The following is a 17,500-nucleotide window of genomic DNA, read 5'->3' as shown; positions in this document are numbered from 1 at the left end:
CTGTGAATTCTGCCCCGCTCCCAAGCCCTGCAGATTGTCACCCGGGAGAAACCCAAACTTCATTGCCTGCCTGCTCACTTATTTGTCACTTCAATATTTCTCTTCTTCCATTAAGCGTTTTAGGCATTTAGCTAAAAAAAATAAAAAACATGTTTTAATACTCCATATCTCCTGATCTCTACTAGATATATAGTCCATCAAATTGCGGTTGTTTACAGGACCAGAAAAATGCTTCCTTTTCAACAAACGGTCACTGTTTCTTCATACACAGAAGAGCCGTTCCTATTTACCCAGGTCTGGGTTTGAGGTACTTCCCTACATTTCTCAGATTCCTTTCCCTTCCCTTCTAATATCCTCGGTGAGCCTCCGTGTTGTCTAGCCTGCATAGGAACACTACCGACTTGTGTCTCTTCTGTCTTTGTGCAAAAGCTGACACTGCTCACATATTTCTAGAAACATGAGCAGTTAAACATTTTTTAAATAAACTGACACAGCAAGAAAGACCTCAGTTGAGCACATCCACACCTACAAATGATTTACGCTGGAGTAGTTAGGCTACAATGGAGGATGGTGAAAGGAAGGAAGGGCTAGAAAGAGACAGGAAGAAGCCAAAAAAGGGGAGGATCTCCTTTTCGAGAGGTCCAGTTTACTGTAACACGGTTTCCTGGATGCCTCTGACACCATGCCTATTTTTCCATTCTCTCTCTCTCTCTCTCTCTCTCTCTCTCCCTCTCTCCCTCCCTCTCTCCCTCTTTCCCTCTCTCCCTCTCTCCCTCCCTCTCTCTCTCTCGCTCTTCTCTGCTGTCTCACCCTCGCAGATATGACATGAGTCTCTTACTGCACCTCCCGCCCTGACGACAGAGAGGAAGAGAGACAGGGACTGAGAAAGAGAGAAACAGAAAGACAGAGAAAGGGAGGAGAGAGAGAGAGAGCTCTAGCAATACAAACATTCTCCCAGTACTGACTCATATCTAGCATGCCCTTGTCCTCCCTGCCTCTAATCTAAAACACACCAGGGTTCCGGTCTGGAAGCAGGCTTTCCACTGTGCTTAGAGGGCACTTTCGGTACTGCAGTTTGGCTGAAACAGACAATGCCATAGAGAAGTCAATTTAAAAAATATATAGCTGCAAGCAGTAATGAACAGGGTTTATAGGCTGACACCGTGTCAAAGGTAAAAGTGCGGCCATTTTTTTAATGCCACAACTATTTTTTTCTCAAAATCATGAAAGAATGATGTAATGAGTCCAAATGCAGTGGTCAGTGGACAAACCAACGAGGAGTTGAATATATCTGTCAGAAAATAAGTTGTCACCTGTTCAGAGCCACCGGATAACGAGACAGCATCTGCCCCAGTGCTTTTCAATCTGGTGTGGCGCCGACAGTTTCAAAGCAGCAGAACGAAATGTGTTTACCAGACACATTCAATACTCACAGAAAACTATGAAAAATGTTTGACATCCTGCCAAACACCAGATACTACCAGGAAGTCCCAGCATCCTGTCAAACAACAGATAATACCAGGAAGTCCCAACATCCTGTCAAACACCAGATAATACCAGGAAGTCCCAACATCCTGTTAAACACCAGGAAGTCCCAACATCCTGTCAAACACCAGATAGTATCAGGAAGTCCCAACATCCTGTCAAACACCAGATAGTATCAAGAAGTCCCAACATCCTGTCAAACACCAGATAATACCAGGAAGTCCCAACATCCTGTCAAACTCTAGGAAGTCCCAACATCCTGTCAAACACCAGATAGTATCAGGAAGTCCCAACATCCTGTCAAACACCAGATAGTATCAAGAAGTCCCAACATCCTGTCAAACACCAGATAATATCAGGAAGTCCCAACATCCTGTTAAACACCAGATAATACCAGGAAGTCCCAACATCCTGTCAAACTCTAGGAAGTCCCAACATCCTGTCAAACACCAGATAGTATCAGGAAGTCCCAACATCCTGTCAAACACCAGATAGTATCAGGAAGTCCCAACATCCTGTCAAACACCAGATAGTATCAGGAAGTCCCAACATCCTGTCAAACAACAGATAATACCAGGAAGTCCCAACATCCTGTCAAACACCAGATAGTATCAGGAAGTCCCAACATCCTGTCAAACAACAGATAGTATCAGGAAGTCCCAACATCCTGTTAAACACCAGATAATACCAGGAAGTCCCAACATCCTGTCACGATACAGAGACTCTACTTCCTATAGCATCAGCTCATGTTTCTCACCATCCCCCAACAATAAACACAGACCGAATGTCACTAATGTGTACCGAGATAGAACACACACACACACAGTAGATAATGTGTACTGAGATAGAACACACACACACACACAGTAGCTGATGCGCTCAGAGATAGAAAGATGCATGTAAACAGAACTGAGGAAGCATCTCCCACTCCAATACACATGACAAAACACACACACACGCGACACAAGACAGACACAGCCAGGGAGCCTCCCTTTTCCATTTCTATCAGAATATCAGGCAGGTAGCAGCGTATGTGTGTCTGTGGGTCTCCAAGCGTGCACGTGGACACACACACAACAAAAATCAAGGAAAGAGAGACTACTAGCTAATGCACTTGTCCACAGCAGAGCACTCAAGGAACAAAAATCATCTTCTCTTCATCAAATTTTAATTCCTTCCAAGTGTGTGTGTGTGTGTGTGTGTGTGTGTGTGTGTGTAGAGCTGAGCAGCACTGGTAAAATATATACCCCTTTTAACCTGTTCAATGTGTCCTCTATAGAGCTCCAATGAGAAGCTCTGATCTGACTCGGGGACTCAGTCAGCTCGGCTAATGTTACACACAGGGCCTCTTTACAATCAGCAGGGGGCACTACTGTAATAATATGAAGAAGTGGGAAATGTTTTGGCCTGTTCCTTCTCACACACACACACTCTCACACTCTCTCACACACACACACACACACACACACACACACTGAACACACTCCAATTGGCCTACCAGGAGGTGGCAACATCCTGTCAAACACCAGATAATACCAGGAAGTCCCAACATCCTGTCAAACACCAGGAAATCTCAACATCCTGTCAAACACCAGGAAGTCCCAACATTCTGTCAAACACCAGGAAGTCCCAACATCCTGTCAAACACCAGATAATACCAGGAAGTCCCAACATTCTGTCAAACACCAGGAAGTCCCAACATCCTGTCAAACACCAGGTAATACCAACATCCTGTCAAACACTGACTACAGTTCATCATTCAACACTATAGTTCCCTCCAAGCTCGTCACCAAGCTCAGAGCCCTGGGTCTGGACGCCAAGCTCAGAGCCCTGGGTCTGGACGCCAAGCTCAGAGTCCTGGGTCTGGACACCAAGCTCAGAGTCCTGGGTCTGGACACCAAGCTCAGAGCCCTGGGTCTGGGCACCAAGCTCAGAGCCCTGGGTCTGGGCACCAAGCTCAGAGTCCTGGGTCTGGACACCAAGCTCAGAGTCCTGGGTCTGGACACCAAGCTCAGAGTCCTGGGTCTGGACACCAAGCTCAGAGCCCTGGGTCTGGACACCAAGCTCAGAGCCCTGGGTCTGGACACCAAGCTAAGAGCCCTGGGTCTGGACACCAAGCTCAGAGCCCTGGGTCTGGACACCACGCTCAGAGCCCTGGGTCTGGACACCAAGCTCAACGTCAGCAAAACAAAGAAGCTGATGAATGGCTTCAGGAAGCAGAGGAGGGAACACGCTCCGATCCACATGAACGGTACTGCAGTAGAGAGAGTCAGCAGTATTAAGTTCCTCAGAGTCCACATCACAGAGGACTTGACACGGACCAACAACACCACCACTCTGGTCAAGATGGCGCAACAGCGCCTCTACTTTCTAAGGCAGCTGGCTGCTCTGCAAATACTACCACCGCACCGTCGAGAGCTCCCTGACCGGTTGCATCAAACTGGACTGACAGCCTGCTCTGATTCTCCACATCTTAGAACACATGCACTCACACACCCACACACTCATCCACCCACACATCCAACCACACACAGACACATCCACCCACACAGACACATCCACCCACACAAACACACACATCCACCCACACACACACACATCCACCCACACACACACACATCCACCCACACACACACACACACACACATCCACATCCACCCAGACACATCCACACACACACAGACACATCCACCCACCCACCCACACACACACATCCACCCACCCACACACATCCACCCACCCACACACAGACACATCCACCCACACAGACACATCCACCCACACAGACACATCCACCCACACAGACACATTCACCCACACAGACACATTCACCCACACACAGACACATTCACCCACACACAGACACATTCACCCACCCACCCACACACACACATCCACCCACACACACACACATCCACCCACACACACACACATCCACATCCACCCAGACACATCCACACACACAGACACATCCACCCACCCACCCACACACACACATCCACCCACCCACACACATCCACCCACCCACACACAGACACATCCACCCACACACACATCCACCCACACAGACACATCCACCCACACAGACACATTCACCCACACACAGACACATTCACCCACCCACCCACACACATCCACCCACCCACACACAGACACATTCACCCACACAGACACATTCACCCACACAGACACATTCACCCACACACAGACACATTCACCCACACACAGACACATTCACCCACACACAGACACATTCACCCACACACAGACACATTCACCCACACACAGACACATTCACCCACACACAGACACATTCACCCACACACAGACACATTCACCCACACACAGACACATTCATCCACACACATACACATCCACCCACACAGACACATCCACCCACACAGACACATCCACCCACACAGACACATTCACCCACCCACGCACCCACACACAGACACATTCACCCACACACAGACACATTCACCCACACACAGACACATTCACACACACACAGACACATTCACCCACACACAGACACATTCACCCACACACAGACACATTCACCCACACACATTCACCCACACACAGACACATTCACCCACACACATCCACCCACACACAGGCACATTCACCCACACACACATCCATCCACCCACACACAGACACATTCACATCCACCCACACACAGACACATTCACAAACACACACATCCACCCACACAGACACATCCACCCACACACAGACACATTCACCCACACACATTCACTCACACACAGACACATTCACCCACACACAGACACATCCACCCACACACAAACACATTCACCCACACACACATCCATCCACCCACACACAGACACATTCACATTCACCCACACACATCCACCCACACACAGACACATCCACACACAGACACATCCACACACACACAGACACATTCACCCACACACACATCCATCCACCCACACACAGACACATTCACATTCACCCACACACATCCACCCACACACAGACACATCCACACACAGACACATCCACACACACACAGACACATTCACCCACACACACATCCATCCACCCACACACAGACACATTCACCCACACACATTCACCCACACACAGACACACTCACCCACACACAGCCACATCCACCCACACACAGACACATCCACATTCACCCACACACAGACACATCCACCCACACACAGACACATTCAACCACACACAGACACATCCACCCACACACAGACACATCCACATCCACACACAGACACATCCACCCATATCCACCCACACACAGACACATCCATCCACACAGACACACCCACCCACCCACACAGACACACCCACATTCACCCACACACATCCACCCACACAGACACATCCACCCACACAGACACATCCACCCACATCCACCCACACCGACTGTGTACAAAATAACTCCTACTATTGAACGGCAGCCCCACGCAGCACAACTGACGCTACCAGACTCTTTTACGGTTTTAAAATACTGCCCAATTTATTCCCCCTTTCCCCAAAACACGGGTAAATATTGGACTATAAAATGTGCCTTCCTGTTTTACACTGATGCTAAAATGTTTATTATATTCTACTGAGACATTGACTTTCTGTTGGTATTCTTATCTTTTATTATGTCTTGTTGTCCAGAAGGAAGCTGTAGTCAGCAGTCAGGTAGGTGCTGTATACTGTATCTAGCCAGGATATTCCATCTATCTGCTGTAGTTAGTCTGCTGTAGTTAGTCTACTGTAGTTAGTCTACTGTAGTCAGTCTGCTGTAGTCAGCAGTCAGGTAGGTGCTGTATACTGTATCTAGCCAGGATATTCCATCTATCTGCTGTAGTTAGTCTACTGTAGTTAGTCTACTGTAGTCAGCAGTCAGGTAGGTGCTGTATACTCTATCTAGCCAGGATATTCCATCTATCTGCTGTAGTTAGTCTACTGTAGTTAGTCTACTGTAGTCAGCAGTCAGGTAGGTGCTGTATACTGTATCTAGCCAGGATATTCCATCTATCTGCTGTAGTCAGTCTACTGTAGTCAGTCTACTGTAGTCAGCAGTCAGGTAGGTGCTGTATACTGTATCTAGCCAGGATATTCCATCTATCTGCTGTAGTTAGTCTACTGTAGTCAGTCTACTGTAGTCAGTCTACTGTAGTTAGTCTGCTGTAGTCAGTCTGCTGTAGTCAGTCTACTGTAGTTAGTCTACTGTAGTTAGTCTACTGTAGTTAGTCTACTGTAGTTAGTCTGCTGTAGTTAGTCTACTGTAGTCAGCAGTCAGGTAGGTGCTGTATACTGTATCTAGCCAGGATATTCCATCTATCTGCTGTAGTTAGTCTGCTGTAGTTAGTCTACTGTAGTTAGTCTACTGTAGTCAGTCTACTGTAGTTAGTCTACTGTAGTCAGCAGTCAGGTAGGTGCTGTATACTGTATCTATCCAGGATATTCCATCTATCTGCTGTAGTTAGTCTACTGTAGTTAGTCTACTGTAGTCAGCAGTCAGGTAGGTGCTGTATACTGTATCTAGCCAGGATATTCCATCTATCTGCTGTAGTTAGTCTACTGTAGTTAGTCTACTGTAGTCAGCAGTCAGGTAGGTGCTGTATACTGTATCTAGCCAGGATATTCCATCTATCTGCTGTAGTCAGTCTACTGTAGTCAGTCTACTGTAGTCAGCAGTCAGGTAGGTGCTGTATACTGTATCTAGCCAGGATATTCCATCTATCTGCTGTAGTTAGTCTACTGTAGTTAGTCTGCTGTAGTTAGTCTACTGTAGTCAGTCTGCTGTAGTCAGCAGTCAGGTAGGTGCTGTATACTGTATCTATCCAGGATATTCCATCTATCTACTGTAGTTAGTCTACTGTAGTTAGTCTACTGTAGTCAGCAGTCAGGTAGGTGCTGTATACTGTATCTAGCCAGGATATTCCATCTATCTGCTGTAGTTAGTCTACTGTAGTTAGTCTACTGTAGTCAGCAGTCAGGTAGGTGCTGTATACTGTATCTAGCCAGGATATTCCATCTATCTGCTGTAGTTAGTCTGCTGTAGTCAGTCTACTGTAGTTAGTCTACTGTAGTCAGCAGTCAGGTAGGTGCTGTATACTGTATCTAGCCAGGATATTCCATCTATCTGCTGTAGTTAGTCTACTGTAGTCAGTCTACTGTAGTCAGTCTACTGTAGTCAGTCTACTGTAGTCAGCAGTCAGGTAGGTGCTGTATACTGTATCTATCCAGGATATTCCATCTATCTGCTGTAGTTAGTCTACTGTAGTCAGTCTACTGTAGTCAGCAGTCAGGTAGGTGCTGTATACTGTATCTATCCAGGATATTCCATCTATCTGCTGTAGTTAGTCTACTGTAGTTAGTCTGCTGTAGTCAGTCTACTGTAGTCAGTCTACTGTAGTCAGCAGTCAGGTAGGTGCTGTATACTGTATCTATCCAGGATATTCCATCTATCTGCTGTAGTTAGTCTGCTGTAGTCAGTCTGCTGTAGTCAGTCTACTGTAGTCAGTCTACTGTAGTCAGCAGTCAGGTAGGTGCTGTATACTGTATCTATCCAGGATATTCCATCTATCTGCTGTAGTTAGTCTACTGTAGTTAGTCTGCTGTAGTCAGTCTACTGTAGTCAGTCTACTGTAGTCAGCAGTCAGGTAGGTGCTGTATACTGTATCTATCCAGGATATTCCATCTATCTGCTGTAGTTAGTCTACTGTAGTTAGTCTGCTGTAGTCAGTCTACTGTAGTCAGTCTACTGTAGTTAGTCTACTGTAGTCAGCAGTCAGGTAGGTGCTGTATACTGTATCTATCCAGGATATTCCATCTATCTGCTGTAGTTAGTCTGCTGTAGTCAGTCTACTGTAGTCAGTCTACTGTAGTTAGTATGCTGTAGTTAGTCTACTGTAGTCAGTCTGCTGTAGTTAGTCTACTGTAGTCAGCAGTCAGGTAGGTGCTGTATACTGTATCTAGCCAGGATATTCCATCTATCTGCTGTAGTTAGTCTACTGTAGTTAGTCTACTGTAGTCAGCAGTCAGGTAGGTGCTGTATACTGTATCTAGCCAGGATATTCCATCTATCTGCTGTAGTCAGTCTGCTGTAGTTAGTCTGCTGTAGTCAGTCTGCTGTAGTCAGTCTGCTGTAGTCAGTCTGCTGTAGCTGTTCCAGATCAACTCCTAGTGATGAGAATGTAATCTCTATGGCCCCGTCCAATTACACACACACACACACACACACACACACACACACACACACACACACACACACACACACACACACACACACACACACACACTTCCAAAGGAGCAGAACTATAACATCTGCAGTTTGCGGTGGAGGCCTAGAGATGGATGATGTCCTCAGGGAGACATCCCAGCTAGCGAGGCCTCTCCATTCTGACTCTAATGGAGGCTGAAGAGGCCTAGAGATGGATGATGTCTTCAGAGAGACATCCCAGCTAGCGAGGCCTCTCCATTCTGACTCTAATGGAGGCTGAAGAGGCCTAGAGATGGATGATGTCTTCAGAGAGACATCCCAGCTAGCGAGGCCTCTCCATTCTGACTCTAATGGAGGCTGAAGAGGCCTAGAGATGGATGATGTCTTCAGGGAGACATCCCAGCTAGCGAGGCCTCTCCATTCTGACTCTAATGGAGGCTGAAGAGGCCTAGAGATGGATGATGTCTTCAGGGAGACATCCCAGCTAGCGAGGCCTCTCCATTCTGACTCTAATGGAGGCTGAAGAGGCCTAGAGATGGATGATGTCTTCAGGGAGACATCCCAGCTAGCGAGGCCTCTCCATTCTGACTCTAATGGAGGCTGAAGAGGCCTAGAGATGGATGATGTCTTCAGAGAGACATCCCAGCTAGCGAGGACTCTCCATTCTGACTCTAATGGAGGCTGAAGAGGCCTAGAGATGGATGATGTCTTCAGGGAGACATCCCAGCTAGCGAGGCCTCTCCATTCTGACTCTAATGGAGGCTGAAGAGGCCTAGAGATGGATGATGTCTTCAGAGAGACATCCCAGCTAGCGAGGCCTCTCCATTCTGACTCTAATGGAGGCTGAAGAGGCCTAGAGATGGATGATGTCCTCAGAGAGACATCCCAGCTAGCGAGGCCTCTCCATTCTGACTCTAATGGAGGCTGAAGAGGCCTAGAGATGGATGATGTCTTCAGAGAGACATCCCAGCTAGCGAGGCCTCTCCATTCTGACTCTAATGGAGGCTGAAGAGGCCTAGAGATGGATGATGTCTTCAGAGAGACATCCCAGCTAGCGAGGCCTCTCCATTCTGACTCTAATGGAGGCTGAAGAGGCCTAGAGATGGATGATGTCCTCAGAGAGACATCCCAGCTAGCGAGGCCTCTCCATTCTGACTCTAATGGAGGCTGAAGAGGCCTAGAGATGGATGATGTCTTCAGAGAGACATCCCAGCTAGCGAGGCCTCTCCATTCTGACTCTAATGGAGGCTGAAGAGGCCTAGAGATGGATGATGTCCTCAGAGAGACATCCCAGCTAGCGAGGCCTCTCCATTCTGACTCTAATGGAGGCTGAAGAGGCCTAGAGATGGATGATGTCCTCAGAGAGACATCCCAGCTAGTGAGGCCTCTCCATTCTGACTCTAATGGAGGCTGAAGAGGCCTAGAGATGGATGATGTCCTCAGAGAGACATCCCAGCTAGTGAGGCCTCTCCATTCGGACTCTAATCCACTCAGAATTAGATGAGAGTCCGTAAGATTCTCTCTCTTTCACACAGTAGATTAGACACATTCCATCAGCCATAGAAACACACCCAGACAATACAATACCACTGAACAGCAGACACGGCATGGGAGACACACACACACACACACACCGAAACACACACACACACACACACACCCAGCAGTACTACTAACCTGGGTTGAGAGGGCGGTTGAGAGGCTGGTGGGAGGCTGGGCGAACAGTGCAGAGCGGGAGGCTGACCGCAGGCCATGTGCTCTCCTGACAGGCTGGTCCTGATGGAGGGGAGAGGAGAGAACAACAGTCAGGACCGTGACAGAACCAGCCGTCAGAACACTGACAGAACCCACCGTCAGAACACTGACCAAACCCACCGTCAGAACACTGACCGAACCCACCGTCAGAACACTGACAGAACCCACCGTCAGAACACTGACAGAACTGTTAGAACACTGACAGAACCAGCCGTCAGAACAGTGACAGAACCCGTCAGAACACTGACAGAACCCTTCAGAACACTGACAGAACCCGTCAGAACAGTGTGTCTGTCCCACCCAGGGATGAAGAGGACGAAGTGGGTAAAACCAAACCATAAGAGCTTCCCAACCCCCCACCTCCTGCCCCCCCAGGTTAGTGGTGGCGCTTAGGGCAGTGATGGTCACGAAATTTTGTTGACGATAATTCGCCAGCCAAATGACCGCGGTCACCTTAATAACCATTCGAATATCAAAGAAAAAATATATATATTTTTTTTAGGTATATTTTCTCCTCTGCTCCTGACTGACTATGTCCCAGAATGCCTCCAACAAATATTTACATCCTTCTAAAGATATAAACATATTCGATGCAAATATCAAAACCCACAACATTAAAAAACAGACACATTCAGAGAACTACACTTGATGTTAAACTGATTCCCACACAGGAAGTGTGTGTCACGATGTCAGACATAAGTGGTGGTAGGCTGTTCTATTCTACATAGGAGAGAAGAGCTGAAGTATATAAGAGCTGTATCTACTGTAAAGCAGTCATTTCAATGAGCAGACAACCCCGTTTTAAAACCACTTCCCATTTTAAAACCAACTATCAGGTCATGGGTAGAAGTTGTGTGTAAAAATGTATCAACAGAGCAACTCCCTCTGTAGAGCAGGGACGAGGGAAGGGATCGAGGCGATGAACACACACACACACACACACAGCTGTCACTCAATGATGAAAGAGCGTTTGAGCCTGCAGCAATCCAGGACAGGATTAGTAACGTTTACTATCTATCTATCTACTGATCCATCTACTGATCTATCTATCTATATACTGATCCATCTACTGATCTATCTATATACTGATCCATCTATTGATCTATATACTGATCCATCTATCTATCTGCTGATCTACCGATCTATCTATCTGCTGATCTACCAATCTATCTATCTGCTGATCTACCGATCTATCTATCTGCTGATCTACTGATCTATCTATCTGCTGATCTACTGATCTATCTATCTGCTGATCTACCGATCTACTGATCTATCTATTGATCTATCCATCTATCTACCGATCAATCCATCTACCGATCAATCCATCTACCGATCTATCTATCTATCTACCAATCTATCTATCTATCTACCGATCTATCTATCTATCTACCGATCTATCTATCTATCTATCTACCGATCTATCTATCTATCTATCTACCGATCTATCTATCTATCTATCTATCTATCTATCTATCTATCTATCTATCTATCTATCTATCTATCTATCTATCTATCTATCTATCTATCTATCTATCTATCTATCTATCTATCTATCTATCTATCTATCTATCTATGGATCATTCTATCAATCGACTGATCTATCAATCGACTGATCTATCAATCGACTGATCTATCAATCTACTGATCTATCAATCGACTGATCTATCAATCTACTGATCTATCAATCTACTGATCTATCTACAGTTGAAATTGGAAGTTTAAATACACCTTAGTCAAATATATTTAAACTCCGTTTTTCACAATTCCTGACATTCAATCCTAATAAAAATTCCCTGTCTTAGGTCAGTTAGGATCACCACCTGATTTTAAGAATGTGAAATGTCAGAATAATAGTAGAGAGAATTATTGATTTCAACTTTTATTTCTTTCATCACATTCCCAGTGGGTCAGAAGTTTACATACACTCAATTAGTATTTAGTAGCATTGCCTTTAAATTGTTTAACTTGGGTCAAACATTTTGGGTCAGTCAACCAGTCAACTGGTTAACCAGTCAGTCAGTCAGTCAGTTTACCAGTCAGTCAGTCAGTCAGTCAGTCAGTTTACCGGTCAACCAGTCAGTCAGTCTGTTTACCAGTCAGTCAGTCAGTCAGTCAGTTTACCGGTCAACCAGTCAGTCAGTCTGTTTACCAGTCAACTGATTAATCAGTCAGTCAGTCAGTTTACCGGTCAACCAGTCAGTCAGTCTGTCAGTCAGTCAGTTTACCAGTCAGTCAGTCTGTTTACCAGTCAGTCAGTCTGTTTACCAGTCAGTCAGTCTGTTTACCAGTCAGTCAGTCAGTCAGTCAGTCAGTTTACCAGTCAGTCAGTCAGTTTACCAGTCAGTCAGTCAGTTTACCAGTCAGTCAGTCAGTTTACCAGTCAGTCAGTCTGTTTACCAGTCAGTCAGTCTGTTTACCAGTCAGTCAGTCTGTTTACCGGTCAGTTTACCGGTCAGTCAGTCAGTCAGTCAGTCAGTCAGTCAGTCAGTCAGTCAGTCAGTTTACCAGTCAGTCAGTCAGTCAGTCAGTTTACCAATCAGTCAGTCAGTCAGTCAGTCAGTCAGTCAGTCAGTCATCCAATATCACACTGAGGCTAAGTACTGTACATCACACCAGAGAGAGAGGGGGGAGGAGAGAGAGAGCGAGAGGGCTAAAAGAGAGAGAAAGAGGGGCAAAAGAGAGAGAAGGGGGGAGAGAGAGAGAGAGGGGGGAAAGAGAGTGAGGGGGGGAAGGAGGGAGAGAGAGGGGGAAGGAGGGAAAGAGTGAGGTGGGAGGGAAAGAGAGAGGTGGGAGGGAAAGAGAGAGGTGGGAGGGAAAGAGAGAGGTGGGAGGGAAAGAGAGAGGTGGGAGGGAAAGAGAGAGGGGGAGGGAAATAGAGAGGGGGGAGGGAAAGAGAGAGGGGGAGGGAGAGAGAGAGGGGGGAAAGAGAGAGAGTGGGAGGGAGAGAGAGAGGGGGGAAAGAGAGAGAGAGGGGGAAAGAGAGAGAGAGGGGGGAAAGAGAGAGAGAGGGGGGAAAGAGAGAGAGAGGGGGGAAAGAGAGAGAGAGGGGGGAAAGAGAGAGAGAGGGGGGAAAGAGAGCGAGAGGGGGGAAAGAGAGCGAGAGGGGGGAAAGAGAGAGAGAGGGGGAAAGAGAGAGAGAGGGGGGAAAGAGAGAGAGAGGGGGAAGAGAGAGGGGGGGAAGGAGGGAGAGAGAGAGGTGGGAGGGAAAGAGAGAGGTGGGAGGGAAAGAGAGAGGTGGGAGGGAGAAAGAGAGGGGGGGTAGAGAGAGAGGGAGAGAACATATCACCTAACACCGTAAAGGGGGAAGGAGTTGTCACGAGAATTTTCAATTCCAATGAAAATAACAATCAATCAATAACTCTGACCAATCCCCGAGATCTGTAAGACCACGGGTTTAATAATAATAATTAGTCAAAGACTCAGTTTATGCAAAAACGATAGTACAGTTTACTCAGAGAACGTTCTAGAGTCAAGAATACAAAAACATACTTCCACACAAACAGTAGGTGAGTTTTATCCTTCTCCATAGTTCTCACCACTGTGTATCACTACCCAGCCGACAGGTCCATTCCTCTGAGATTAGGGAGACCTTGAGAAGTACTCCCTATGCCCTCATAAATTCCTCAGAGGCCCAGCCAGGACGGTCCAAACACAGTTTTAATTGTTCTTCGGTATTTTACTAGGTACACACACACACACGCGCTCAAATCCTAAACTACGCCTTGCTCAGACAGTCTGTTTAACCTAATTCCGACTAAAACTACACACATCAGATTATAATTTTATGATTCTAATCAATTTAAATTATTACAATTATAAGGTTTCAGAGTGGAATTATTTTATCATTATCTTTCATATATACCTTATTTTATCATGAGTGTTTGAAAATATGCAAGCAGCACGAACACACACACACACACACACACACACACACACACACACACACACACACACACACACACACACACACACACACACACACACACACACACACACCTCTTCAGATTAGATGTCAACAGTGGTGCACAGGCCCAAGAGGCCACAACAGTTTGTCGCCGAGGCCACTATCGCCCTAACGACAGGGCACTTCTGACCACCCCACATAGCCACTCAACTTTGATGGCAGTTATTAGACTCCACTTACAGACACAACAGGGACAAACCGAGCCCTCTGAACTAACACTCCGGTCCTGCTCTGACCACCCCTTGGGGTATCAAACTCATTTTGCCCGGGGGCAACATTCAGTCTTCACCGAGGTCCGGAGAGCTGTCTTTCAAATATGGGTTAAATTGCCTTGCTGTCAAAATCCACAAGAAAAACTCCAATATTGCCCTGCTCCCAGACCTGCGGCTCTTTGTCGGACACCCAACAACACCCCGACTCGAACCTTTCTGACTGAGCAAAACACACTCATCTATATGAGCCTCCACTACCACAGAGTCTCTTCAATATCTATATGAGCCTCCACTACCACAGAGTCTTCCTGTCTCTTCAACATCTATTGGTTACAAAATCATCTTAGCAGTGATAGGAACATCTTCAAACTAGATGAAAATACTTCCAGTTTAAGGACTAATTGTCCCATAGGTAAACGTGGACTATCACTTTAAGATCAGAGTAGTCCGTCCCATAGGTTAAAGTGGTGTCATGGAACGTTCCTTAATAAATAAATAAGAATCCCACACTAGATCAAAACAACAAGCTTGTTTGAGGACGTGACCACAATAGTGCTGAACATGAACCAAAATGAGTTTAAAATAACTAATTGACCAACTTAGGTTCTTATTTCTTCCTGTGAGCTCAAATGTGCACATTGCAATGCACTTTCTCTAGAGATAACAACATACAACATACTTTAGCACAGAAAACATGATAATAAACTACAATGACCATAATCCATTGCGCACCTACTTCGCCAATCTGTGTTTCTTTTACACCTGCTACATAAAGGAGACAGAAGAATGTGCAATAAAGAGAGAGAGAGTGAGAGAGAGAGAGAGAGAGAGAGAGAGAGAGAGAGAGAGAGAGAGAGAGAGAGAGAGAGAGAGAGAGAGAGAGAGAGAGAGAGAGAGAGAGAGAGAGATAGAGATAGAGATAGAGATAGAGATAGAGAGAGAGAGAGAGAGAGAGAGAGAGAGAGAGAGAGCAGTTTCTTCACAAGCTACAGTATCTATCTGAAAATACATGATCTAAGTCGTAGTTGGTACTCAGCAGTCCTAAAAGTACGCCTTCTTTACTTTGAAGAACTACTTAAAGTAGTGATTTTTGTCAGACGGCAGCTCTATAGAGATGAGATGATGACTTGGAATGAAATAATAATGTCATCAAAAAAAGGCCTGAAATAAATGTAATAAACAACAACAACCGAAATATGTTATTAAAGTAAAGTGAATAAATTATGGTCAATAAGTGATCAGCAGTATTGGACAGTCTAAAACAATCAAGTCCCATGATGGTAGAGTCTGTGTTGTTACAGCATTCAACCCACATAATACAAAATGCATTTAAATGTTAATAAAATAAAAGTTATAATCTGACCGAAAAGGAACTCAAAAAACACAAATCGTTCACAGAAAATACATCCGTGGAACATATTTAGGTCTTTTTTTTGTTTGTTGCAAAAGACGATGCATGGCCATCATACTTCTGTGACCAAGCTACATTTTATAAGGTTTTACTTAAAGTTCATCTTGTATTTTAGCCAGGGGAAAAAAGTCAGGCTGGCTATACTGAGGGGAAAGTAGCTCCACATCAGTCAGAGTGCTGTCTGCTGATAGAATGATGGAGAACAGTAGCTCCACATCAGTCAGAGTGCTGTCTGCTGATAGAATGATGGAGAACAGTAGCTCCACGTCAGTAGTCTGATGAGAATTCAAGAATGGACTTTCTATCAGCAGACAGCAGAGTGCAAAATGAGTTAGCTGCTGAGCAGAAACTACAATAAGACCCATTTTAGATCTGTGTTTACAAAACGTAGAAATATATTTCTTATGAGTAATTTTTTTCCTGTGTGGAAAAACACACAATCCTGTGTTTTATCACGACCCTTACATTTAACTAGGTAGTTATCTAAGTAAGTGGCTGAATGAGTAAAGGTCACGGGATATCTCATTGTGTGGTTTTTCTGCTGTGTTTGAGAAGTCAAAGCCCTTTGGATGAGTTCTGGTACAGCTGCCACTACTATCTTGATTTCCATGGCTTTTATCTCCTCTCAGTTCTGGTCCGTCTGATCTGCCCCTATCTTCTCTGAGCAGAGCAGAGCAGGCCCGTTGCCCTAGCGACTCCACACAGATACAGCGGGTAGACATGCTGCTCCAGAGCCAGTTCTGTTCTTCCTTCAGACAAGCATGCATTAAAATGTTCTTCATTTTTCTCGTTCACGTTCACTTGTAAACTCACCAAAAACGACATGAGCTGGACTGCCCGACATTACAATTAGTTTTAGTTTTTCGCTTGTTAGCCTATTTAGCTAGCAGCCTCCACGGAAAAATCGCTATTATTTGTGCTAATTTTGTTAGCATTTTGGTAATAGACGGCCCAGTGCCCTATTTAGCGTTTCTGGCGACACATTGTGTACTGCGCCGGTAATACCGTAAATCCCGGTGTGAGAGAAGGCCGGTATGAGGAGATGAAATCTGGATACCACCCATATCTAGACCTAACGTGGAATGACATTGAATTGACGTCTGTGACCAATGGGTTATAACTGAGACCATATAAGGTCTCTGTTACTGGCTCATGGTCTCAAATCAACAAGAATGTATTCTTGCAGCAATATTAACTCACTAGAGACAATATGAGACAAGAAATGTAATGGGAACTCCAGAAGAGATTTCCCCGATTAGACTAGTTCTCTATGGACTGTTTGACTCATAATTAAAACTAGCAAGGAGAGGGGAGACAGTGAGGGAGTAATGGCAGTTAGTTTGAGTCTCCCTTATCAAACGGCAGCAGCAATGACATAGCCCTTTTTATGCAGTTACAATCTGAGTGAGACAGAGCAAGAGAGAGAGAGAGACAGAGAGAGAGAGACAGAG

The 17,500-nt window shown here is 45.7% G+C and overlaps 1 protein-coding gene across 1 annotated transcript in view; it reads right to left on the bottom strand.

The window, feature by feature from the left end:
• Positions 1-17,500, bottom strand: part of LOC139367895 (mitochondrial calcium uniporter) — a 129,173-nt gene that overhangs the window by 36,101 nt on the left and 75,572 nt on the right. The window contains exon 2 of the mRNA XM_071106265.1: positions 10,385-10,483. Coding sequence (XP_070962366.1) covers positions 10,385-10,483 — 99 coding nt within the window. The remainder of the gene's footprint in view (positions 1-10,384; positions 10,484-17,500) is intronic.

The sequence above is a fragment of the Oncorhynchus clarkii genome, chromosome 16 (genome assembly GCF_045791955.1).
Source record: "Oncorhynchus clarkii lewisi isolate Uvic-CL-2024 chromosome 16, UVic_Ocla_1.0, whole genome shotgun sequence".
Lineage (NCBI taxonomy): Eukaryota > Metazoa > Chordata > Actinopteri > Salmoniformes > Salmonidae > Oncorhynchus > Oncorhynchus clarkii.
Note: the sequence above shows the minus strand (reverse complement) of the source record. Positions and strands in the feature narration are given on the sequence as shown.